Consider the following 27,252-nt stretch of genomic DNA (forward strand, 5'->3'; position numbering starts at 1 on the left):
GTTTATCAGACAAGGGAGAGCAAACCTCTGGGAGCCTCACAGATTGAATTCTCTGCTCACCTGCTCAGAGAAAGTCACACGTTATCTACGCAGAAAGGATGTGTTTCCTAAGCCAAGCACTGCCTCTCTTTGCCCCTTTTATGGTCCAGTGCTTTCTGTTAAGGGTCCTGGTGGGTGTGTCACTTAGGATGGAAGCTACACAAAGGTTAGAGGTTGTCACGTGGTCAGGCTGGTGGCCCTCTTGGATTCAGGTTGATTCAAACCACCCTTCCCTGTAAGCATCCTGTCCTCAAAGACATACAAGATGCGAGTAATGTAAATACATCCTCCAGGGTTGGGGTGGGTGGGTAGAAGCAGCCCCTGGAAAACACTGTCTCTCTGCCATGCCACATCATTATCCCAAAGGTGGAATGGCACCTGGGCATGCATCTTGGGACCTCCATCAGTGTCATCAAGTCTTCCAAGGCTCCGCATCTCATTTCCGGCACCTCTGAAACCCTTGCCACTCCCCAGAACCTGAAAGACTGGACCATTAGAGGCCCCCTGCTTGCCTGGTGGTGCCCTTGCAGATGGGGGGGGACCCACATATTGAGAAGCTCAATGAATTTAATGGTCCTGTTTCTGGAGTTATTGCTGGCTTCTATGAGAGAGCTCTACAAACCAATCTAACATCTCACTCAAAATACTCTCGAGAACAAATTTCCCTTTTCAATTCCTTTTGCTTGTCTAACATGCAGAATTAAGTCAAGAGAGGATTACAAACAAAACAAAAAGAGCTTTTGATTATCAATAATTATCCTAATTATCAATAAAGTAAATCATATTTAATGAGACAGAGGCAGGCAGATCTCTGTGAAATCAAGACCAGTTTGGTCTACCTAGTGAGTTCCAGGTAGGCCAGGGCTATATAGTGAGACCCATTCTCAAAGACAGAGGGTGGGAGAGGAAGGGAGAGAAGGAAGGATAGAGAGGGAGGGAAGGAGAGGGAGACAGAGAGTGAGAATATATGAAAATACTGTGCTTGCTTACAAAACTGCAAGAGCATTTTGGAAAGCTGTGCTCCCCTCCACCCACTAGTCTTATGGGTCCACTTTTGGAAACAACTGGTGTTTGATAGACAAAATAACTGGCAATCTGTGATCTCTGACAATGCTGGCTTTACCACAAGGGATACATTGGGCCTTTTCTCTTTCTGTTTCAGAATGCCTGCTACTTCCAAGGACACGTTGAAGGTTATCCAGATTCTATGGTGATTGTTAGCACATGTACTGGACTCAGGTTGTAATGCATAATTGTATATAAAATGGTGTGGTTTTTTTAAAAAACAAATGTGTGTGTGTGTGTGTGTGTGTGTGTGTGTGTGTGTAAATGTGTGGAACACAAAATGAATATAAATGGAAAGGTTATAAATGGAAATTATTTTAAAAAGTTTCTACCCTCATGCTGAATTTAAGTTATTCTTAAATTTGGAGTTCATAAAAAAATTCTCAGGATTCATTCTTTGCTATTTTTATGTGTATATGTGTATGCCAGCATGTGTACTAGATGAGCACACTGGAACCACAAGAGGTCTTGAGCGCCATCTGGAGCTGGGAACCAAACCCTGGTCCTCTGGAAGAGCAGCAAGTGCTCTGAACTGCTCAACCATTTCTCTAGCCCCGCAGAGTCATGCGGTAGTAATAGTTGGAATATCCCGATTGTGTTATTCTTCTGTGCCTCTCAGTGTGTGGCTCTTCAGTAACACAGGAGGACTCAGTGAACTTATGAAAATGCATTAAGTACATGGCGATTGACTGATGCCTTCCTGTGCAATGGTTTATTTATAACTTGTATTTTTTTTCTTTCTTTCTTGGCAGAGGTTTAGTTCAGTTTGGAAATGTTAGCTATGGAATTGAACCTCTGGAATCTTCCATTGGTTTTGAACACGTGATCTATCAGGTGGAACCTAAGAAAAGAGACGCTTTACTCTATGCCGAGAAGGATATTGAACTAAGGGACCTGAAGTATAAGATACAAAGTGTCACGGTAGGGGATTAATTAATTAGTGGTATCAAGTAATTTTCTGATACACAAATTATTTATTCACAGACCCTCCCACACATAGACATCCCAAGAATGTCTAAAAATGGTTTCATCGAGAGCAAAATGTGGGTGAATTGCTCTAGACCTGGCCTGGGGTATTAACTGTGACTAAATAAATATCCAAGAGAGCCACAAACACTGGCATTGCACATACATGGCGCACATTCAACAGACACACACACACACACACGTGCACATTGGTTGTTTTTTAATTTAAAAATAAAGATGAAGTTTAAAAGGAATACCATTCAGCTAACAGAACTACTTAGAAGATGAATGAGAACAGGGAGAAAGGAAGAGAGATGGATTATCTTCTGGATACGATAATGTCTGATAAGGTGCAACGTAGGACCAGGGAAGCAGGTGGAGAGGATTCTGGAGGATCTGCCTTGGTCATGCTTCTGGTTCTATTTCTGAATATAAAAATCTCTCCACTTTCATCTCATTAGCATTTTGACATCGAGTCTGTGGATTTTTTTTTTCAGCCACAGCAAGTTGTCCCTTACTATGTGGAAATACATATTGTAGTTGAGAAAGAAATGGTAAGTGTATTCCAATTGCATTTGTCCTAGTCATTGTTTATTAGCAGTGAAGCACTAGGAAATCAATTCTCCCATGTCTCACAGTAGAAGGCAATAACTTGGATTTTAATAATCTCAATTATTTGCACTCTTTTTCTCCCCATTATTCCTTTTGTCAAAGCTGGAAATTTTTATTAAAATGCTTTCTCATTTACTAGTTTACCTTCTTACTGGGGATAGTTATGTACTCACACATACTTGCAAGAACATGTGCACACGCAGACGCCTTCTGCCAGTGCTGCAGCAGCCAGCACACTGCAACCAACGCAGTCAAGATATGGGATCCATGCACTCCAACAGGGAGCCACTGCATGCTGCTTTCCAGCCACACACCTCCCTCCTCCAGTCTCACCGGCCTTCATTTCCAAAGCGTTGTATAAATGGAATCACTTGGTATGTAACATTTTGGGAGCTTTTTACATCTATATGGACTCTGGGAATTTTCCCAGTCTTAAGTTGCTTCCTGGAGCTGGAGAGATGACTTTGGTTAAGAACGCCCTTACAAAGGACCTGAGTTCAGTTCCCAGCACCCATGCGGCGACTGACAGACAACAGCCTCTAAGTCAAGCCCATGTGATTCAATGCCCTCCCCTGGCCTCCGTGGCCCCGGCAGATGCACACATAACAAGCAAAACATTGAGATAGTCACATCTAAGTCATTTAAAGCTAACATTTTGTGTCCAGATCTATTATTATTTTTAATTTATTAATAGTGGAATTTTAGCTTGAATTTTTCAGATCTTTTTATATTTTCTATTTTTTACACTATATGGTATGAATAATACAATAATGCTGGTTAAAATATGTTAGTGATTTAAAACAGCGTATTGCTTTGCTATATTAAACTTCTAACAGAAGAATTGAATCATCAATGCTGAACAAATATATGTATGTATATAAATGGCAATTTTATTTTACAGTATGAGCATATTGGGGCTGATACAGCCATTGTCACTCAAAAGATTTTCCAGTTGATCGGACTGGCAAATGCTGTAAGTATTTTCTTTTTTGTTCCTTAAAAAATATTTCACATTTGTGTCTTGGTTGCATTTCTATTATTGTGATAAAACACCATATCCAACATAACTTACTGTGGTTGTTTGAATTTAATTGGCCTCCATTACTCATAGGGAGTGGCACTATTAGGAAATGTGGCCGTGTTGGAGGAAGTGTGGTCTTGTTAAAGGAGGCTAGATGACATACACCTTTAATCCAGACCCTGAGGCCAGAGGGCACACCTTTAATCTGGGCCGCAGCTTCTGTTGGAAGTGCATCACTGTGGGGCAGCTTTAAGGTCTTTCTCTCAAACCTCACTCCGTGTGACAGTCGGTCGCTTTCTGTTGCCTCTGAGTCAAGATGTAGCTCTCTTGGCTCCAGTACCACATCTGCCTGCACGCTGCTCCGCCTTCCTCCCTGCCAGGATGATAATGGACTGAATCTCTGAAACAGTAAGTGAGCCGCTCTCAACTAAATGTTTTCTTTATAAGAGTTGCTGTGGTCATGGTGTCTCTTCACAGCAATAGAAACCATAAAAAAGACGCTTATAGAAGGAAGAGTTTCTTTGGGCTTATAGTTCCAAGGGTTAGAGTCCTTAATGGTGGAGACAGCAGGGCAATAGGAGGCAGATACAGCAGCTAGAGACGAAAACTGAGAGCACATGCCTGGATAGAAGAGCAGGAAGCAGAGAGAGCAACTGGGAGTGGTGTTCAGCTCTGAAACTTCAAGCCCCACCCCCAGTGACATGCTTCCTCCAGCAAAGCCACACTTTCTAAACCTCCCCAAACAGTGCCACTAACCGGTGACCAATATCCAAATGCCAGCACCTACATGGGACATTATCACTGAAAGCACCACACTTGCTGCTGTCCCTAAGAGCCCCCATACCTTCTTTTGTGGAAGAGCATAAAGAAGCGTGCTGAGTGAGTGATGGAAGGTTCAGTGGGTTGCTTTGGAAGTTTCAGTTCTTCTACACGGAAAGCAGGTCATTGGAAGGGTTACATACAATGAGACTCCTGGGAGAGGAATGTGCAAGCATTAAAAATGCAAGCATTTTAAAGTATCCAGTATAACTTTTATGATCAGGACACTTACCACTGACGAACACTTTCAAATGCTGAGTCCAGTGCAATTAAATGCATGACCTGAACTGATTTTCAGAGTTCTTTTGCCTAGTCCCTTTAGATCATGTCGTTTGAACAGGTTTTCTGTCTGTGTTCTATTTTAGATCTTTGCCCCCTTTAATCTTACAGTAATTCTGTCTTCCCTGGAATTTTGGATGGATGAAAACAAAATCTTGACCACTGGCGATGCTAACGAGTTGCTCTACAGGTTCCTGAACTGGAAGCAGTCCTACCTTGTTCTGCGTCCACACGACATGGCATTTTTACTTGTGTACGTACCTCCTCAAGCTGTGACATGTTCCATCAGAGAAACCAGCCAGCCTGATCCCTTTTCCAATCCACAAGCATTTTAGAGAGAAAGCAAGTTCTCTGTGATTTCCACCCCCTGTATATACAATAACATGCAACTGTTACTGGGACAACCTGCTATGGTGAAATCACTAAGGCCCCTCCGTCACTTGGTTGGTCGGTAGTTGAAGCTCACTTCTTCAGCCCAGCTTCCAGGTGTCTTCTTAGCACAGAGCACACATCACTCCATGGAGTGAAGCTCACGACATCTGACACGAACAATGAGGAAATGGTTGTGTGGGTCGAGGGCTGGCTGTGCATTTCTGAGTCCCCAAGTTCAGAACCTGTATAAAAGCCAGGTGGCCCGTGCTTCTGTAACCCCAGGGCACACACAGATGAGCGCATGCACACACTACGGAAAAATGAAAACCCAGAAAAGAAGATGCTTCTGAATAGTCTACAGCAGTGGTCCTCAACCTTCCCCACACTGTGACCCTTTAACACCCTTTAACATGGTGTGGACCCCAACCATAAAGTTATTTTTGTGGCTATTTCCTAACTGTAGTTTTGCTACTGTTATGAGCAGTAATGCAAATATTTTTGGAGATAGGGGTCACGACCCATGGGTTGAGAACTACTGCTCTAATATACCCTGAACATAACGTAGCTACACTGTGTTGAAATTTTAATATGCAAGCCCCGATTTAATAGACTCCTTGTTTTCTACCACTGGCAGTTTCAGAACACACGTGACATGCAGTACTTTCAGTATTCAGTCACGTGCTTGCCTTATATGGCTCGTTAAGGCCACCAGAGGAGGAAGAGACATCACAGCTCCCCCTGGACTCTGCCTTGTGCCAGCTTCGTTGCCTCATTTTGCCATTCTAAGAAAATTTTATTTATTTTTTATATTTATTTCAGAGACTATATCCATTTTATTCTAAAATAGTCACTGCATTGAATTCATCGTCACTATGTTTTGAAGCCCATGTGAACGTGTATGTCCTAGTTTTTAGTGGATTTTTATCACTTTTGGAAAATGGAGGAACATTGGTTACACCCTAACCCGTGTCACACGAATGTCAGTGGAAAACTGAAGAATCTGAATCAGTGAGCAACACTAAACTCTGTCCTGTGAAAACAGAGCGTTAACTCTGCTAACTTTTGCAAAATTATACAATTATCATCTGTTTTCAATTTAGTTACAGAGAAACTTCAGACTACGTCGGTGCCACCTTTCAAGGGAAGATGTGTGACAAGAACTACGCAGGAGGCGTGGCTCTGGTACGCTGCAGCTTTGGTCTGGTTGACTAGAATTCCTAACAGGGCCCTTGCTGGAGAGCGCCTGCTCCTCCATAGAGGACCCAGCTTCCCCTCCTGGCACCCACCCACATCCTTTAGCTCACAACCAGCTGTGACTCCTGCCCCAGGAAATCCGATGCCCTCTTGTGGCCTCTATGGACACTGCACTCACACGTGTGTACACACAAAATTAAAAATAAAGTAAATCTATATAACAGACTGCAGTATAAACAGTATAACATTAAAGATTCTCTTGATTTGCTATCCCCGCTAAAATTTGCGTTATTGTATGGCTCTCGGGGCACTGGCACTGGTGTAATCCTGATCGCATTTCACCTTGGTGCTTCTCACCAAAGAGCTTACTCCTCTCTTCGGTGTTTGTGTTTGAACAGTGTCTACTGGAGTTTCAGAGAGGCGACATAGAGATCCCACTCTAATAAGCAAAATGGAGCTCAGTGGAGCTGGGGAAGAGAAAATGCATATTTAAAATTTATAAATCATATTTTGGTAAATTTATAAATCATATTTTGGTAAATGCTGCTTTTATTTTATGGAAAAAGTGATTTTTCCCTGCTCTCTAAAGGTGGGATGTATGACTTCCTCAAACATTCAGATGCAACACACACACACATACACACACGCACACACACACACACACACACACACACACATATATATGTATATGTACGGCACTTGCTTTACACACACAGACTGTGTGGTGGTTACTGCAGACAATGAACAGTGACCACCACGAGATGGCTTGGTGGAGAAATGTCCTCTGTGTGGACATGAGGACCCAATTCCCCAGTCACCATGTAAGAAAGCTGGGAATGTTAGCTCACACTGTAACCCCAGTGCTGGGAGACAGAGAGGAGAGGATCTGTGGAGCTCCCCAGCAGCCAGTACTGTCCGCACTGAGCGCCACGTTGAACTAGAGACCTTGTCTCAAAGAGTAGAGGGCAAAGAGAAAGATACCTGGGGTGCGCCTCTGGAGAAGTGCTCCTTAGCTCCAGTAGATGCAATGCTTGCTCTAGGCCGTTATTTAACATGAGAAAAGGCTCAGTTCTATTTTGAGTTTTCTCTTTTTTTCTTTTTTTGTTGTTTTTATTGAGCTATTCATTTTTCTCTGTTCCCCTTCCTCCCCTCTTCCCTTCTGTCCTCTCCCATGACCCCCCATGTTCTCAATTTACTCAGGAGATCTTGCCTTTTTCTTCTTCCTATCTAGATCCATGTATCTCTCTCTTAGGGTCCTCTTTGTTGCCTAGTTTCTCTGGGGTTACGGCCTGTAGGCTGATTTTTTTTTCTATTTATGTTTAAAAGCCACTTATGAGTGAATATGTATTACATTTGTCTTTCTGGATCTGAGTTACCTCACTCAATATGTTTTTTTCTAGATCCATCCATTTGCCCACAAATTTCAAGATGTCATGTTTTACTGCTGTGTAGTGCCCCGTTGTATAAATGTACCACATCTTCTTTATCCATTCTTTGGTTGAGGGGCACCTAGTTTGGTTCCATGTTCTGGCTATTACGATTAATGCTGCTATGAACATAGTTGAGCACATCTCCTTGTGGTATGATTGAGCATCCTTTGGGTATATACCCCAAAGTGGTATTGCTGGGTCTTGAGGAAGGTTTCCTAATTTTCTGAGAAATTGCCACACTGATATCCAAAGGGGCTGTACCAGATTGCACACCCACCAGCGATGCAGGAGTGTTCCTTTTACCCCACATCCTCGCCAGCATAAGTTGTCATCAGTGTTTTTAATCCTGGCCATTCTGACAGATGTAAGATGGAATCTCAGAGCTGATTTGATTTCCATTTCTCTGATAACTAAGGATGTTTAGCATTTCCTTAAGCGTCTTTCAGCCATTTTAGATTCCTCTGTTGGGATTCTCTGTTTAGGTCTGTACTCCATTTTTTTATTGGATTATCTGTTCTTTCACTGTCTAGTTTCTTGAGTTCTTTATGTATTTTGGAGATAAGACCTCTGTCCGATGTGGGTTGATGAAGATCTTTTCCCATTCTGTAAGCTTCTGTTTTGTCTTGTTGACCATGTCCTTTGCTTTACAGAACTTTCTCAGTTTCAGGAGATCCCATTTATTAATTGTTGTGTTCAGTGTCTGTACTACTGGGGTTATATTTAGGAAGTGGTTCCCTATGCCAATAAGTTCAAGTGTACTTCCCACTTTCTCTTCTATGAGGTAAAGTGTGGTTGGTTTTATATTGAGGTCTTTGATCCATTTGGACTTGAGTTTTGTTATTGGCAATAGAGATGATCTATTTTCATTCTTCTACATGCTGATATCCAGTGATGCCTATTTTGAATTTTCTAACCACTCATAATTTGTTTAAAGTGATTTATTTTACTTTTTATTTATGTCATTGATCTTATTATTTATTAAATTAAATACTATTTATTTATTTACTACTTAGGGTTTTTTTTTTTTTGAGACGTTTCTCTGTGTAGCCCCGACTGTCCTGGAACTCACTATGTAGACCATGTCAGCCTTGAACTCACAGAGATCCACCTGTCTCTGCCTCCCGAGGGCTAGGATTAAAGGTGTGAGCCACCACCACCTGACTGATTACATTTTTGTCTTATTTTTATTTTACGTGTATGAGGGTTTTTCATGTATGTGTATCTGTACACAAGTGTGCAATGCCCTCAGAAGCCAGAAGAGGGTGTCAGTGCTCCTGGAACTGGAGTTATAGACAACTGTGAGCATCTATGTAGGTACTTGAAATCAAACTTGGGTCCTCTGGAAGAGCAGCAAGTGCTCAAAACCACTAACTTATACATCTCAATATTCTAACTGGAATTAATCCCATCTAAATTTATTTAAGTTATTGCTTCTGAGTATCGCTTACTCACATTATTAAAAGGCATGCATTTTGAGATCATTCCTGTGTTTGCAGTGCAGCCTGTAGCACACTGTTGCAGTGTGGGCTGCGCTTCTGTGACTAGCACCAATGCATGCTTCCCGTTTATTTGACTGTGTGGCTATTGTGAGTAACCGATCACGTTTTCCTAGCTCAAGTTAAGATGCTTTCCACAACGCGTACACACACTTACAGTCCGGTGTGTTTTCTTTCCAGCACCCCAGAGCCGTAACTCTGGAATCACTGGCGATTGTTTTAGTTCAGCTCCTGAGCCTCAGCATGGGGATAACATATGACAATGCGAGCAACTGCCACTGCGGAGTGTCCATCTGCGTGATGAACCCGGAAGCAATGTAAGAACCTTGGCTCCCATGCCTCACCCCTAGAGTTTCTATTACGTTAATTCCTGTCTATTCAGTTAAAGAAAACTAACCCCTTAAAAACCGGGCATCTTAGGTTTCTGTTGCTATGATAAAACACCACGATCAAAAGCAGCTTGGAGAAGCAAGGGTTTATTTCACCTTACACTTTCATGGCCTAGTCCATCAGGGAGGCAAGTCAGGGCAAGAACTGGAGCAGAGGCCCTGGAGGAGTCTGCTTACTGGCTTGTTCCTCACGCCTTTCTCAGCCTGCTTCCTTATTCAGCTCAGGGCACACCTTCCACAGCGGAATGACCCTCCCACATCAACCATTAATCAATAAAAAGGTCCGTGGGCCAACCCAGTGGAGGTGTTTTCTCAGCAGAGCTTCCCCCTTCCAGATGACTCCAGCCATAGTCAAGTTAACAGAAACTGGCCAACACAGCAGGCATTCTGCCACCTGGGCCACAGCCCCAGGCCCTATGCAGGGTTTCTTAACAACCAAACCAAAGGGTTTCATTGGGAACTCCTGAAAGCCAGTTGGTGAGGAGAGCAGCTCTTGTTGTGGTAATAGTAACTTACCCTGCTGAAGTACAGTTATGCTCCGAATGGTGAGTGTCTCGGTGAGCAGAATTCAAACAATTCCTTAGACTTGGCTGCTTTTGTGAGTAAGAGAGGTGCCAGGGAACCTGGTTGACCTGGATTCCTGCGCTGTAACACTGACTTAGGCCTTTGGTCAGGATGTAGATGCTGTAACATTAACATGGCAGCACAGTCAGAGACAAGCAAGGGTGGGGAAGAAGCATGCGGAGCGATTCAGACCGAGCACAAAACACAGTTGACTCTCTGGGTCACTGAGCTTCACCCCCAAGGATTCAATCAATACTAAGATAAAATTGTATCTGTTTTCCTAGTCCCTGCTTCCTAAAGCACGGCATGCTTGGTTATTTGCCCAGCATTGACTCCAGGCCTTGAACATCACATAGGAGGTGGTGTCAAGTACACAGAGATGTTCATAAGCACACACACACACACACACACACACACACACCGTGAGGGACCTGAGGATGAATATCCATAGAGCGTCCTGGAACAGCACCACCTAGGGACATGAAGGAGCAACTGCATTCAAGTGTTTAGATTTCATTTCCCGCCAGAAAGTACTGAAGAAGTACCCTTTGAAACTCAGGAATACCAACCAGCCCCTTCACCAGCCCACCCACAAAACAGGCCCCAAGATGAAAGGCTCATGCTTACCCCTCCGCCCACAGAGGGCTACTTTCAGTGATGTTAGCAGGATACCTGCTGGCTTACCCACTCAGCAGCAAGCCTGGGTGCTCTTGACTACTGGCGGGTGTGAGGTGACTGGCCGCTTGAGTCCCTGCCATGGCTTTCCTTTCACTGACAGTGACCTGGAACTGTAAACTGGATTGCCCCTTGCTCCCCTCAGTTGCTTTTGGTCAAGGCACTTTCTTACAGCAATTCCACTGTGGGTGGAACCCTTCAGAACGTAGCGTTTCCCCGCTTTCTCATCCAGAGAAGGTACAGGTGAGAATAGTTCAGTCTTGAGCTGTGGTTTGCTGCGATGCCTCTGACCCTGGGAGGGTCACGTGGGTTTCACAACGTGGGTATCATTGCTTTCCAACTTATTTGGCAGAACTGACCAACGAGGCCATCTAGGCTTGGATTGTTCTTTTTTAGAAAGGAGTTTATTAATGTTTAAATTACAGGCTTTTTTTAAAAAAAAATCTGGGCTATATTTCCAGTATGTATCCATTGTATCAAAACTGATTAATTAAAAGTCATAAATTTATTCTTATAATCGTCATGTATTGCCCTTTAAGAGATGACAGGATCTGTACAAGAAAATCAAGTGTCCAACTAAATTCAGAGGCTCTTGAGTGAGAGAAGGAGAAAGAGAGCGCCCAGTGAGTCCATTAGGCTGAGCACAGTGCACCCATGGTCAAAAGCAGAGGGAAGGAAGTAATCCTGTGTGTTAGTGCTCAGCTACCCTCTCCGTGTACACAGCCCAGCACCACGTGCTGTCCACAGTTAGGACGTCCTCCCTCACCAGTTAATTTAAGGCAGCCCTCGTGGAAGGGAGGTTTCTCAAGACCCCAGGCGCACAAGTCCCTCACAGAGCTTCACCTTAGTTGTGCACACCCTTCTGTGCACTGCACTTCTCCTCTCTATGATATGTGTGTCAGGTCTAAAGCCAGGGTTAGGCAAGTCTCTGTCGTGGTGTGCTATTCAGGAGGCAGGGCCAAGGAAACCCATCTGTTCTCTTCCAGCAGATAAAAGTTACCCCCGGTACTTTTGATCCATGGTTGGTTGAGTCTAGTAGGGTGAAGCTCAGTGACCCAGAGAGTCAACGGTGTTCTGTGCTCCATCTGAATCGCTCCACGTGCTTCTTTCCCACACTTGCTTGTCTCTGACTGCGCAGTGTTAATGTTACAGCATCTACATCTTGACCAAAGGCCTAAGTCAGTGTTACAGGGCAGGAATCTGGGTCAAACTGGATCCCTGCCCTGCCTGCCTGACCCCACATAAACCTGAGGTTGACTGCTGTCATACGCAAGCATGTGTGTGTGCATATGAATACCCACATACACATATACATGCACACATAAAGAGTTGTTTACTAGAGTTACGGAGTTCAGGTTATAAGACAGAAGATAAGAGATGTAAGAGTTATTTAAAAACTACAAAACCAGGTTGGGGGAAATCACCTCTGACCAAGTGAAGATAAAAGGAGATAAAGATTATTGCCCTTCCGGGCTGGAGAGATGGCTCAGTAGTTAAGAGCACTGGCTTCTCTTTCAGAGGACCCAGGCTCAATTCCCAGCACCTACATGGCAGCTCACAACTGTCTGTAACTTCAGTTCCAGAGGGTCTGATACCCTCATACAGACACACATGTAGTCAAAACACCAATGTACATAAAAAATAATCATTTTTTAAAAAGATTATTGGCCTTCCTTAAGGCAGGGCTGTTCCAAAGTCCAACAGTTCTAGTAGGAAAAGAAAGCAACAACTTAAGAAATGATATGTAAGGTAGATACTAAACCGTGAAACCAGTGTCACCAGAATTTGTCATGTAAATGCCAGCAAAACGTTGTGCTGCTGCTTCTACTAAAGGATTTAGCAGGCGTTCTCAAGCAGCTGACTTCCTGGGCACAGATCTGGCTCCGCCCTGCAGCGCCTTCCTCCTGACTAACTGCTCAGACTCTAAGTGTAGAGGACCTGTGGGGACTTTTGGCACAAACAGTTGACATCTGGGCTCTTCTCAGTCATTCCAGCGGCGTGCGGACCTTCAGTAACTGCAGCACGGAGAATTTTTTCAATTTCATCTCAAGTCCAAACTCCTATTGTCTTCGGAACAAGCCGCAGCTACAGCCGTCCTACAAGGCGGCCGTGTGTGGGAATGGACAGTTGGAAGAAGACGAAGTGTGTGACTGTGGACCGCAGGTCAGTGCTGCCGCAGGAGGATGTGCCAGAGCTACGGGAGTTTTCATTAACATCTGTGCTGTCCCCCTGTCCGTTTGCCCCATTTCTTACAGTCACCCTGCTACAAAGGCCTTTGCAAGGGACATACGGACAGACGCAGGGGTGAAGTAATGTCTGGGCATATGGTTCACTGATTGGTAGCCTATCCATACAGATATGTTTGTTTTTTTTCTGCCACTCTTATTGGTATATAGGTGGCACCTAAAGAAATGGTTCACACTCACCATGTGTGAGTCGGTGACTTGATAAGCAATGCATGCGTGCCCTATGAAAGAAACCACAGCTAAGCCCGTCAGCTTAGAGCAGCATCTAACATGGGTTCACTCTGTGTAGCACAGGCTGGCCTAAAACTCAAAACAACTCCAGCTTTCTGAGTGCTGGGATTGCTGGCTTGAGCCATCTTGCCTGGCTTATGAGCTCGCCATCTGCCTCCTGACTCTCCTCGCCCTCTTTCCCTCGCTTCCTCCCCTCTCCTCCCTCATCTCCCATTAAGAATTAGGATGTAGCTGGGCGGTGGTGGTGCATGCTTTTAATCCCAGCACTCAGGAGGCAGAGGCAGGTGGATCTCTGTGAGTTCGAGACCAGCCTGGACTACAAGAGCTAGTTCCAGGACAGACTCCAAAGCTACAAAGAAACCCTGTCTTGAAAACCAAAAAAAAAAAAAAAAAAAAAAAAAAAAAATAGGATGTAACCTCTAAGCACTTTGTGAGTGCTTTGCATGAATATATTTTCTTGCAACAGTATGAGATGAACAATGCCTTTATCTCCATATTTAAAAGCAAACACTAAAATTCATATTAAGTATCTCTTACAAGGCTTTTGTCTTAATTTCGTGTCTATGGCTATGATACAACCTGACAAAAGCCACTTAGGGGAGAGAAGGTGAGCTAAAATAAAGCCTTTGTCCCCAAACCTCGTAGAGTGGAAAGATTCTCGTAGAGTAGTGAGACTATAATTCATATCACACAATCTCTCTCTCCTTCTCTTCTGTAAGAATTAGGGCACCACCTCTTTAGCACACTGCCAGTATACATACAATGCATTCTGTTACCTGCAGTCCTACAAGTGAGCGTGAGACCTCCAGAGCAGATTCGTCGTGCTTCTCCACATGCTACACCCCTGGACCACAGACGGCATCTCCATCCCTCCCTTCCATACCACCCTATTCTCATTTTCCAAACAAGCTATTTTGAAGGTCATTAAGTCCCATCTTTGGGTGACATCTCCTAAGAGGAAGTCCTTCTCTTCCTCTTGGGCCCAGCCTTGCCCAACTTTTCCCTTAAACTCACTTGTCATGCAGAAAGACAGACGGGAAGCTTTCACCATGAAGTAAGACAATCTTAGGAGGCACATTTGGAGTTTGGCCATGGGATCTTATTGACTTTTTACCAATATTCAATCACCAATTTAAATTTAATATTTAATTCAAAATTATTTAAAATATACCTATAACCACAGGGAGGTTTTTTTCCCCAAACCAAATAAATCTTTCATAAAACTGTGGTGTTGGAAGAAAAGAGAAAAAGATAGAATGGAGGTAAAGGAGATAAAAATAGAGAGATAAAGGGGAACAAGCCATTGTCACAGTTGCTGAGAGTACTGTGTCCCTGGGGAACCAGGATGCACACGTGTTCAGGATTCCCTGTGTGTTGGCTGAGGTCACTAGTGTGTGCCCCTCCCAATAGAAAACTGTCTTTCTGATGTTCGGTGGGTCCAGTTTTCTCTGCTGTCCTTGCAATCATACACACTGACAACGCAACTTAGGAGGGTTCACTTGCAAGTTGTTGTCCATCACTGCAGGGAAGTCAAGCAGCAGGAGCCTGCAGCAACTGGTGGCATCCATGGGGAACGATTGCTCGCATGCTTACTCCTGCAGTAAAGGACCCAAACCTAGGGAATGGTGCCACCCACACTGGATATAATCAAGGCATTCTTCTATAGATAGGCCCACAGGCCAAGCTGATCCAGACAATCCCTCATTGACACTTTCTTCCCCAGAAAATAGCATGTTTTTAAGAAACTCTTGCCTATCACAACAAAATTTTTGCTTGGTTTTGCTTGAGTCAAGACTTCCCACTCAAATTTAACAACGATGTGTCCTAGCTCATGGCGCGTTATCTAACTGAGGTCTAACCACTGGGATTAACCTTCCCTGTAGAAGTCAATGTAGAGAGCCACAACAATGCCATTCACTGGGCAGAAAAACACAGGAACATTCCTGTGTTCTACTGAGTGTCTTGCTGGCAGCCATTCTAAGACAACTAACCTCCACGGCTGATTCTTGTCTGCTTAATAAATGTTTTCCCAATTTGCCATCTCAAATTCCTGGGAATTAAAAATTGTGTGTGTGTGTGTGTGTGTGTGTATGTGTGTGTATGTGTGTGTATGTGTGTGTGCATGTGTGCACATCAACTAAAAAGACGCCTTTGTTATGTTTGCTTACTAACCCCAATAGTCAAAGCTATTAAAGCAGATTCATAGAGCATAAAATAGAAGCCATGAGTAAATGATACAAAAGTAACAACTTTAGCCATGTTCAGATACTAATTTTCTAGTCCATTTTTAAAAATTAAAGATAAAGTTAATTGCTAGATATGGTGGCATATGCCTACAATCCCAGTACTGCAGGGGCAGGAATGGAAGCAGAAGTACCAGGCATTCAGGGCCAGCTTTAGCTGAATGTCATTGAGGCTGATGTAGACAAATGAGACTAAATCTCAAAAATAGAAAAAACAATAGTGGGATCAGAAAGATTGGTGTGGGACAATTGTCTGTATTCTGTCAATTATATTTTAAATAAATGCTGATTGGCCAGTAGCCAGGTAGGAAGTATAGGTGGGACAATCAGACAGGAAGTAGAGGTGGGTCAAAGAGAGCAGGAGAATTCTGGGAAGAAGGAAGCCCATCTCTCTGTAGTCCTGACCTGGCCACAGAGCAAGCAAGATGTAACTGCCTCACAGAAAAAGGTACCAAGCCACGTGATTAACATAGATAAAAATAATGGGCTAATATAAGTTATAAGAGTTAATAAGAAGCCTGAGCTAATGGGCCAATCAGTTTATAGTTAATGTAGATCTCTGTGTGATTTCTTTGGGACTTAATGACTGTGGGAACCAGGCAGGACAGAAACCCCGACAACAAAAGATAGTTCAGCAATTAAGAGTGTTTGCTACTCTTCAAATGACCAAAGTTCAGTTCCCAGCAACCACATGGTGACTCACAAACATCTGTAATTCTAGATCCAGGAATCTGATGCCCTCTTCTGGCCTCTGTGGGCACTACACTCATGCATCACATGCACAGGCACACACACCTTCTCTTGTACAAACACACAGAAACACACACATCCACAGAGAATTTTGTAAAAGAAAAAAGTCTTTAAAATGCCTATAAACTGTTATTGAGACATATATTATTGAAGCTGAAAAGTATCACATAAGACCAAACCACAACTTCTGCTTATCCTACATCTTATATTTATTTAGCCTTTGTCTACAAGAGCCAGGGACCACCTCATTGATGGTGATCCCTGTGATGGACCCGATGGTATCAAAAGGATTTTATTTCCTACACAGCAAGCTGTCCTAGGAATAGAAACGTCTAGGATGTAATACTTAGCAGTCAGTCAGTAGTAGTCTGGGCAAGTCAAGTCAGTAGGATGGGCAAGAAGTGACTCGGTTTCTTTTGCCTGTTTGCCCAGATGAAAGGCAAGCATCTGTCTTCAGGCTATATAATATGTTGCCATTAAAATGCATGTCCACTATGAATAGATTCAGGAAGACTCTTTATACATGTGGTTTACCTTTCAGGGCTGTGGTGACCAACCTCCACCATGCTGTGATCCCAACACCTGTAAGCTGTCAGATGGTTCAGTGTGTGCTGATGGGCCGTGCTGCAATAATTGTAATGTAAGAGCCTTTTCTTTTTTTGGAAGATTTTTTTCTTACTTTTTATGTGTATGGGTGTTTTGTCTGAGAACCATGCAGGTGCCTGGTCCCACAGAGGCCAGAAGGGAGTGTAGGATTTCCCGAGACTGGGTGACAGATGGTTGTAAGTTGTCGTGTGGGTACTGAGCACTGAACTTGGGTTCTCTGGACAAACAGCCAATGTTCTTGACAATAACCACTGAGCAATCTCTCCAGACCCAAGCTTTTTCTTTTAAAGAGTGTTGACATTTACATTCTGTTTTTGGCATTTGTCAGTGATTTATATATATATATATATATATATATATATATATATATATATATATATATATATATATATCACAGGTATTACTCTATTATCCTTTTCAAGATTAGCTTGTAATTTCTTTTTCCAAATTTACTATATCTCTTCTTTTCTATTCTTCCTTCATGCAACACACCCAGACCACAGTTTCCCCTCCCTCCACTCCTTTCAGTCCCCCGACCCACCACACACACATGCTTACCCTTCCCTCAGATCCACGCCCCCTCCATTTCCCTTCAGAAAAGATCAGACCTCCTAGGGATATCCACCAAATAGGGCATAACAAGATACAATAAGACCAGGCACAAACCCTCTTATCAGGGCTGGGCGAAGCAGCCCAGTAGGAGGAGAAGAGTCCCAAGAGCAGGCAAAACAGTCAGAGACACCCCCACTCCCACTGCTAGGAGTCCCACAAAAACACCAAGCTAATAACCATAACACATATGCAAAGAACCTAGTGCAGACCCATGCAGGCTCCGTGATTGCCACGTCAGTCTCTGTGAGCCCTTATGAGCCCTGCTTAATTGAGCCCCGGTTGATTCTGTGGGCCATGTTCTCCTGGGGTGCTCGACCCTACTGGTTTCTACAATCCTCCTGCCCCGTCTTCAGGATTCCCCAGCCTCCAAGGGGAGGGAACCAATGGAGGTCTACAGACATTTCTATTATTAAGAAATTAATTTTAAATCTTTCATCCTATTTGTGTGCATTTTCCACCAGAAATGTCAGAGTATTGGCAACAAAATCTTTCAACCATGAAAAATTAATTTTCTTTTGCATTTCTATAATATTCCAAACATTCATTCCTTGAAAATTAAAACAAGGATGTATGGGTTGTATGAAATGACCGAAACAGAAATATTGTTCCTATTACACGTCATATATAGTCAAAATGGGCTACGAGCAGCACATAATTTAACAGTGTATTTTTATTGTTTTTAAATTTCACATATGTACAATATGTTTAGATCATTTCCCCCTCTCCTGCCTCCAACTCCCCGACACCCATTCCACTCTCTTTCTAATTCATGATTTTTTATTTAATTATTGTTGTTACATATATATTTACAGGTAAATGAGTAAATATATGAATTCAACATGCTGAGTTCACTGACTGTGTTTGTATATATCTTGTTCGGGTTGACCACTTGGCACTGGATAATCAGTTAGGTGGCTCATCCCTGGAGGAGACCGATTCGCCCTCTCTTGGGCGTCATTAATTGCCTGTAGCTCTTCCTCTCGGGTGGAGCCCTAAGAGATCACCCATCCCTGCTGATGTGCCAGACAGAGCATTTATTCCCACCTGACGCACACAATGCACAGCACTCCAGCGGTTTGCAGGGTGCCTCTCTGCTTCTCTGCGGCCTTACTCAGTGTGATTCCTTTCCCCCTTCAGATAAAGCCCAAAGGGGAAGTCTGCAGGCCTCCCAGCGGGGAGTGTGACCTGGCAGAGTACTGCAATGGCACATCCCCAGTGTGTGAGGAAGACTTCTTCATCCTCGACGGGCATCCGTGTGGACGGGATAAGTGGATCTGTCTTAATGGCTTGTGTCAGGACGGAGAGAAACAGTGCCGTGATCTGTTTGGCTATGGTATCTTTAATCATTTGACTTTTCCGTTTAAGCATTTTCTGGGTGCTGAAAAGAAACAGATGAGTCTGTTTTATTTGGTTTGCGGTACTGAGGATTGCAATTAGGGCCACACCTGCCGCATGCGCTCTTGTTCCACCATGAGCACGCCCAGCCCCCATCCACTTTCCCGTGCATTAGTTTTGAAGTAGTTTCTTGCTAAGTTTCCCTGGCTAGCTTTGAACTCACTCTGTGTCCCAGACAGGCTTTGACTTTGTGATTCTCCTGCCTCGGCATCCCAAGTAGCTGAGGTTACAAACCTGAACCACCAGGCCCAGTCAAGAAATAGATGACAGGGGCTGGATGGTGGTGGTGCATGGCTTTAATCCCAGGCAGGCGGATCTCTGTGTGTTCGAGGACAGCCTGGTCTACAGAGCAAGTTCCAGGACAGCCAGGGCTACATAGAGAAACACTGTCAGAAAAAGAGAGAGAGAGAGAGAGAGAGAGAGAGAGAGAGAGAGAGAGAGAGAGAGAGAGAGAGACAGAGAGACAGAGAGACAGAGAGACAGAGAGGAAGGGATCCGAGTGAGAATCAATCTTTTGAGCAGAGAAAGGAGAATGATTCTATTGTCAGTTACTAGTTACTCCACTGTCCTGGGGGTTCTGTGTTTTTGAGAAACTATAACCCACAATACACTGCTTTTTTCTTTTTTTGATCCAAATTGTCTTTGGGTTTTGTTTGTTTGTTTGTTTGTTTGATATTTTTGTTTGTTGTTCTCTGAGTTTCTTGGAGCAGTGAACTAAGTGTTACATTATCACACAGACCTCAAAAACCAAATATATGTTTATGTCTACTCATCTAGAATTGCCTCCATTTCTACTTTTGGTACTTTTGGGGAACAAATTCATTTTTATTTTAAGTATGTGGGTGTTAGAAATCAAACCAAGACCCCTGAAAGAGCAATCACAATTCTTTACCATCTCCCCACCCCATCTATTTCTGGTACTTTTTTTCCCTTGTAGATTGTATCCTTCGTGCTATTTCTCCATGTATATGTCAAGACACTTGCACCGTTATTTGAGTGCACCTAGCTGTCTTTGCTCTGTTCACTCCTGAGTGAAATTGTAGAGACTTATCTTTAGTTCGAAGTCGCTGCTGAGCCTTCCCTCCTCCATGGTTGGTGGTGAAAAGGCCCACCTGTGGACTGTGCATCCTGCAGGCACTGCCACCCGTGTTTCTACTCCACTAGACCTAAGAGGAGGCCAGTCGTCCCGATTCACTTGCTGTTTGTTGATATTCGTTGATATCATTGAGCTTCAGTTAGAATTTGGAGAAGGTTGGTCCCATGTGTCTTAGCCATGGAATTCCAGGGTTTTCCGCCATGTGCTCTGATGTATACACAGGCAGATGTGGAAGCATGATGCAACCAAAGCCTTCTCCCCGCGAGCTGATCTCCTATCTTGCCCAGGTTTACTCTCAGGAGGAAACTGGACAGGAGCCAATGGAATGTGACAGATCTAAAAGTTGTCTCTGCAGCTATGAAATATTCAGATTCTGCCTGCTTTCTAGTCCATAAGCAACAGTTTGCTGCTCTAACCAGGGTCATAATCTGCACTTCTTACCCACAACATACTTGGCAAATTATTTCTGAGACAAAATAAACCATCAACTTTGGGCTCACTGGCATCTCTACACAACTTAACCGAGCACCTAGTGACTGTCCAGGATGCTGTTGTGACAAGTTGCTTTCCTCCAGCCAAGCAATGCAGGTGTCAAAAGTCCCAGTCAGAGGTTTCAGCAAGCGTAGAATGGATGGAGGTTGAAAATAGAAACTTTTCTCTAGGAAGTTTGGGTCTTAGAAGAATTGAAGCTAAGATGAACCAGAGATGAAAATAATTGGTGAACAGTTCGATTGAAAAGACATTTGTGCAAAAAAGCCCACCTTTATTCACAGTAAGTCAATGATTTGTGTAAGAAACTGTCTTTCTTGTTTACATGTATGAGGGATATTAGCATTACATATTAGGCACTGTGCAGGAGACATCAAGTTTGAAGTATGTGACTGAAATGGTTTTGTGCCATCGTCCACATGCCTTTATTTTCAATTTTATGTGATGTTTGTTTTCTGTGCAATACATTCTGAACCATTTCAGAACTTTGAAAGTGTTCATTACCTATTTCAGTGCAAAGGACCGAATATTCAATGCAACTAACACCTTTCTGTTTACCTTCCAGAAGCCGACTTTGGTACAAATGAATGCTATGAGGAGCTGAATTCCAAAACAGACATATCTGGGAACTGCGGGATCAGCCCCTCGGGGTACAAAGCCTGCGCACCTAAGTATGCCTTAAAAAAAAATGTGATCAGACTCTAGCTCCTTACACTTGAAAATGCCACCAGTTACTTTCATATGGAAGCAAAATAACAGCTGACCATGAGGTCTGCCATGTCTAATCTAGTGACAGATGGCAGGAGAGCCTAGAGAGGCTCCCTGTCATGCCCCATACACACCGGGCTGTTGTCCCAATTGAACTAATTCGTCTGTCCCTGAATTGTTCTCTGTCTTTTGCCACTCAGTGTTTTATTTCTATGAAGGTCCACTCATCAGCCATAAGTATTCAGTTTTTAACATTTTTGACATTTCTATGCTGTCTCCTTAATTCACGGCGTACTTTTGTGACTCTGGTTCTGGAGAGCAGTGACAGGTGGGCCCCAAGGACTCCTGAGTGGCCCTGTCTCACAAAACAAGGTGGAGAGGGATAGATAAAGACACCTGTCATTGACCTATGGTCTCTCTATACATGCGCACAGGTAGCTAGGCCATCATACACACCATACAGAAACACTTACACAGCACGCACACACACACACACACACACACACAGTGGACATACTTCTCTGTACATTTCTGTTTATTTGCTTTATATGTGTGAGTGCATGCCTGATGCCTGGTGAGGCTAGAACAAGGGTTACCCTTGTGAGTTACCAATATGGATGCTGGGAATCAAACTCAGGTCCTCTGGAAGAGCAGCCAGTGTTCTTAAGAACTGAGCCATATCTCCAGCCCCAAGAGTGGGCATTCTTTATAGAGTTGAAATTAAAGTACAAGAAAGGGAAACATTAACGAAGAACCTGTGTGGCCCTGACCAAAGTGTTCCTAACATACGGCAATGAGCTATAGACTTACCTCAGGGCTGCCTGCAAGCACCTGAGATTTGGCACCCTAGAAACTTCTCAAGGATTTGGGCTTGTGGTGTTTTTTGTTTATATTTGGTTCTGGTTTTTTTCTTTTTTTTTTTTTTTGGTTTGGTTTGGTTTTATTTTGTTTGAAAGGGTATCATGAGAAGATCTTTGCTGTAAAAAAATAATTCATGTTTTCAGCTGGGTGGTGGTGGCGCACGCCTTTAATCCCAGCGTGTGTGGGAGGCAGAGGCAGGTAGATCTCTGTGAGCTCAAGGCCAGCCTGGTCTGTATGAGATAGTTCCAGGACAGCTAGGGTTGTTACACAGAGAAACCCTGTCTCGAAAAAAAACAAGAAACAAAAAGCAAAACAAAAAAAGAAAGAGAGAGAGAGAGAGAGAGAGAGAGAGAGAGAGAGAGAAAGAAGGAAAGAAAATGAAGAAAATGCATGTTTTCATGAAGTGGAGGTAATTCCATGTCTGTGTGTTTTAATAAACCTTATATGTGAAGAGGAAACATTAAACTGTTAAGGTTATGGCTGTGATTAGCAGAGAAGCCAGACATGCATACTATCTAAGCCTCAATTCACTATCTGGGTGATGAAATGTGGAATGATTACTAAGTTGTGGCTTAGATAGTATGCATGGTGTGTGTGTGCACGTGCGTACGTATGCATGCATGTTGTGTGCAGACAGGATTTGCTGAAGGTGCCTGTATTTTGTCTCCGAGTTTTGTGGTTACAGATTTACTCTGTAGCCCCGTGTCTCGCCGTGCTGTCTATCACAGTGGTACTTCTTCCCCAAGTACTTAACCTGGATCCTTTGGGCGGCTCAGCTCAGTTACTGGCATCCATTGCCCACTGAGATCGCTGGTCTCAAAGTGATGCAGGCTGAGGGATTTCTATAGTGTGTATCAAAGCAAGAAAGGCTCCTCCAGCATCAGGGTTACTGGTTTCCAAGGCCAGCCCTTCCAGGCTAAAAGAATAACACTTAGCTAAAGAGGGAGCAGCAGCATGCCTAGGAGACAGTTTCTCCCTTCCTTTCCTGAGTCTGCGTTCTTCCTGCGCATAAGTGCGCACCTGTCTACTGTGCAAAGCCTCGGTCTCACCACACATGGGACGAGCTAGCTGACTGGAGGGTGGAAGGAGAGGGTCCTCAAAGACCACCTTGCCAGGAAGTTGATTTGAAAGCCACTTCTATAGGAGATGACTGTCCTTGCCGACAGGTGTCCTCTCTATGTGTGGAGCAGGAAGATGGCATACTTTTTGTCCCCTGTTGGCTAGACCATTCCGTAGCTTTCTGGTCTACATTCTCATTTGTTTGACCAACAGTTTTCATTTTGTTCTTCTGTAGCTAATGCCCCTTTATTGTTCTGTATGTTTTTCCCTGGGTTTTTCTGCACTACCATTAGGGCATTTTTGCTTTTATTATTTTATCGTAATAATATGCATGATGTCTGGTGCTTCTGGGATGTGGACTTCAATATCTTATCAGTTGTTGAGCCAAAAAGGAAACCCAATCAGTCTGGTGACCAGGCCAATTGCTCTTTTTTAAAAGTTAGAATAAGCTTGGATCTGATTGTGTTTAAGGATCAAATACAGGTGACGACAGACATCACAAATGGTAATCTAGCCAATGGAAGAGTTCACAATTAATATCTTCATTGTTGTCAATAATCCAGGAAGGACTCTGTGTGTGTTATTCAAAATTAATTGCCAACTCCAATGTTTAATTTAAATCTATTTGTCTTTGAAATCCTATTAAAGTATTTCTCTATTAAAATAATGGCTTTCATTTATCTGTAAATTATAGTGACCGGAAGTGTGGGAAATTAATATGTAAATATGAAAGTGAGAATTTAATTAAAATAAGAGCTGCCACTATAATTTATGCCAATATAAGCGGGCACATCTGCGTTTCCCTGGAATATGCCGCTAATCATAAAGACAGCGACAATATGTGGGTGAGAGACGGAACTGTCTGCGACGCCAACAAGGTAGGTGATCTCACCCCGCTAACTCCCCAGTGCCGTAAAGCGTGATCTTCCCCCGGCAACTCCTCAGTGTTAATGTAGTGAGTACTTATTGATATGTATACCTAGTAATGTGTTCTCTCAAAATGTAAGTACGCAATCAATGATGAAATTTGGAAAATAAGATCAAAACTCAAAGAATAAAATAGAATAAAGTCATTGATCCTAAAATTATGCTCTATCATTAGCGGTATTTTTTAAAGAAATATAATAATAATAATAATAATAATAATAATAATAATTGATCCTGCACAGCTGCTGCTACTAATGCTATCTCGTTGGCTGCTTTTTGTGGAAGTCACACCAATTCCCAGAAGGGACAATCATGGGGTTCACCCCCATTTCGTTACATTTTCAGAATGTTGCAGAAAGAGAGCGCTTGTGATGTGGTGGATTATCTTTTCGCATAATTATCTTAAATAATGGTGAAAATAAAGATTCCACAGAGTAAAGCATAAAACAGACAAATCTAACCAGCATGTGATGGTTAGTTCTGTCAACTTGCTGCCTGGGAAGAGAGTCTCTTCCGGGAAGAGGAATTATCTAGATCAAGTTGGTCCCAAGGGCATGGGGTGGGGGAGTTGATTGTTAATTGATGTAAGGAGGCACAGCCCCCTGTGGGCAGCACCATTCCCTCGGCAGGGGGTCCTGAGCAATTTAATGGCAAGGAGGACAAAATGAAAATCATGGTGCAGAATCATGGCCCAAACATGGGGTAACTTGACGATGCTCTTTCCTTCCAGCCCTTAGACTCTGGTCACTTTTCTGGTTAGTTTTCCTCCATTTCTTAGTCTCTTTAGCCTCAGACACCCTGTCTGCGGGTCCATCCGTGCCTCCCTCCTCCTGGCCACTTCTGCTGCAGTCAAGTTTCCATGCAGTGAGGTTTCCATGCAGTGAGGTTCCCATACAGTGAGATTTCCATGCAGTGAGGTTTCCATGCAGTGAGGTTTCCTTGCAGTGAGGTTTCCATGCAGTGAGGTTTCCATGCAGTGAGGTTTCCATGCAGTGAGGTTTCCTTGCAGTGAGGTTCCCATGCAGTGAGGTTTCCATGCAGTGAGGTTTCCATGCAGTGAGGTTTCCTTGCAGTGAGGTTTCCATGCAGTGAGGTTTCCTTGCAGTGAGGTTTCCATGCAGTGAGGTTTCCATGCAGTGAGGTTTCCATGCAGTGAGGTTTCCTTGCAGTGAGGTTCCCATGCAGTGAAGTTTCCATGCAGTGAGGTTTCCATGCAGTGAGGTTTCCTTGCAGTGAGGTTTCCATGCAGTGAGGTTTCCATGCAGTGAGGTTTCCATGCAGTGAGGTTTCCTTGCAGTGAGTGAGGTTTCCATGCAGTGAGGTTTCCATGCAGTGAGGTTCCCATGCAGTGAGGTTCCCATGCAGTGAAGTTTCCAGTCGCCTTAGTATGTTCCCTAGAACTAGAATTTCTGTGTGGTGCCCTTTCCAGTTTGATCCTGGTTTCTAGTCTTCTTTGTTCTGACGTCACTGCCCTGCTTTATTCTAGTTCTTCATCTGTATTTCCCTTTAGGGATTTTTGAGAATGTTAATTACATCCATAAAACTAATTTGTTCCCTTCCATCGAAAAGGCCGTGCTTAAGCCGGGCGGTGGTGGCGCATGCCTTTAATCCCAGCACTCGGGAGGCAGAGGCAGGCAGATCTCTGAGTTCGAGGCCAGCCTGGTCTACAAGAGCTAGTTCCAGGACAGGCACCAAAACTATAGAGAAACCTTGTCTTGAAAAATACCAAAAAAAAAAAAAAAAGAAAGAAAGAAAGAAAGAAAAGGCCGTGCTTTTCTGTTTGGTTTTTGTTTCTTACGATTTTTGTTGTCGTCGTTGCAAATTAGGTGTCTGAAAAATCTGCTTCTCTGGGTGTTTAAAGACTGGCTCGGTATTGAGAATGCTTTTGATAATCATTTGATCTCAATCTTACATAATAATTATGTATATTGTGGGCACAATGCAATATTTTTGAGACCCGGAAACACTTCTGCAGTGATCAAATCAGAGCAGCCAGCATATCTACCTTTAAGTATTTGTTGTTTTTTTGTCTGCCATACGTACCATGTCGTATGTAGTTCCCTAGCCACCCGCTTCTGCAGGCCAGTACCAGTTTGCTCTCCTTTTCTACCTGTAACATTTTACCTGTTAGCAAGCCTTCCGTCATCTCCCCACCCCCACCCATTCTGCATCCAGTCCCTCAGAATTCTCTAATTCTACCTGGAGTCACATAATGATGATGTCACGCAACGCCCTCTAAGCTCTTCCAGGTTGCCACAAACGGCAAGGTTGCATTCCGCTTTTGTGGCCAAACAACCATTTCAATACGCATTTTATATATTAAGTCTGATCATTTGTAATGGGTTGATTTTCAACAATTTGTAATAATTTACATTGATACATTTTATCTATGCAGCATCTATACTGCATTTTATCTACCTGTCTATTGGTGACAGTGAAACTGGCAATATCTCTTGGCCATTATGTATAATAATACAATACACAGGGCAGGACAGGGCAGGACAGGGCAGGTATCTCCTCAGCAGCCTAACTTTATTTCCTTTGTGTGTGTACCTAGCTGTGGGGGCCCAGGATAACTCTAAATCTTTCTCTTGTTGATTTACTTCGAGGACTTTCCGCACACTTTGCGTAAGAACTATACTAGTTTACATTCCTACCCCGGGACTGTACCTTTTGACCACACCCTAGCTGGTATGTGTGTTGGGGCATCGTTTCTTGGATTTTTGCCACATTGCCAATAGCCGGCATAACTGGGACGGGGTGGTATTTCAAGATGGTTTTTTTTTTTTTTATCTTAAGAGAGTATAGAACACATTTAAAAAGTGACGAATCCAGCTGACATATCAGGCCCCTCGTCCATTCTAGGTTTGCATGAACAAAGAATGTGTAGAAGCTACAGTCTTGGATTATGATTGCACCCCGACAGACTGCAACAACCATGGTGTAAGTGGCAGCCCCGAGAGTGAGAAAGGCAAGCCCTCCAAACTGCTCAGGAGAGCCAGGGCTGAGTCCCCCCATCATGTCCCTCCCCGCCCCGCCTGCTGCCCTCCGTCCCAATAAGAAGCCACACAGGAAAATGGACATTGTCTGACATAAACGCTAGTTTGC

General features: G+C 43.5%; 1 protein-coding gene across 1 annotated transcript in view; it reads left to right on the forward strand.

Annotated features, from left to right (window-relative positions):
* Adam2 (ADAM metallopeptidase domain 2) overlaps window positions 1-27,252 on the forward strand; it is a 44,943-nt gene that overhangs the window by 11,124 nt on the left and 6,567 nt on the right. The window contains exons 5-17 of the mRNA XM_038310452.1: window positions 1,202-1,278; window positions 1,857-2,025; window positions 2,568-2,624; window positions 3,584-3,655; window positions 4,888-5,054; window positions 6,274-6,355; window positions 9,474-9,610; window positions 12,907-13,084; window positions 16,933-17,031; window positions 18,747-18,942; window positions 21,155-21,260; window positions 23,912-24,095; window positions 27,010-27,087. Of these exons, the coding sequence (XP_038166380.1) occupies window positions 1,202-1,278; window positions 1,857-2,025; window positions 2,568-2,624; window positions 3,584-3,655; window positions 4,888-5,054; window positions 6,274-6,355; window positions 9,474-9,610; window positions 12,907-13,084; window positions 16,933-17,031; window positions 18,747-18,942; window positions 21,155-21,260; window positions 23,912-24,095; window positions 27,010-27,087 (1,602 nt within the window). The remainder of the gene's footprint in view (window positions 1-1,201; window positions 1,279-1,856; window positions 2,026-2,567; window positions 2,625-3,583; window positions 3,656-4,887; window positions 5,055-6,273; window positions 6,356-9,473; window positions 9,611-12,906; window positions 13,085-16,932; window positions 17,032-18,746; window positions 18,943-21,154; window positions 21,261-23,911; window positions 24,096-27,009; window positions 27,088-27,252) is intronic.

Source organism: Arvicola amphibius, chromosome 13 (assembly GCF_903992535.2).
Source record: "Arvicola amphibius chromosome 13, mArvAmp1.2, whole genome shotgun sequence".
Lineage (NCBI taxonomy): Eukaryota > Metazoa > Chordata > Mammalia > Rodentia > Cricetidae > Arvicola > Arvicola amphibius.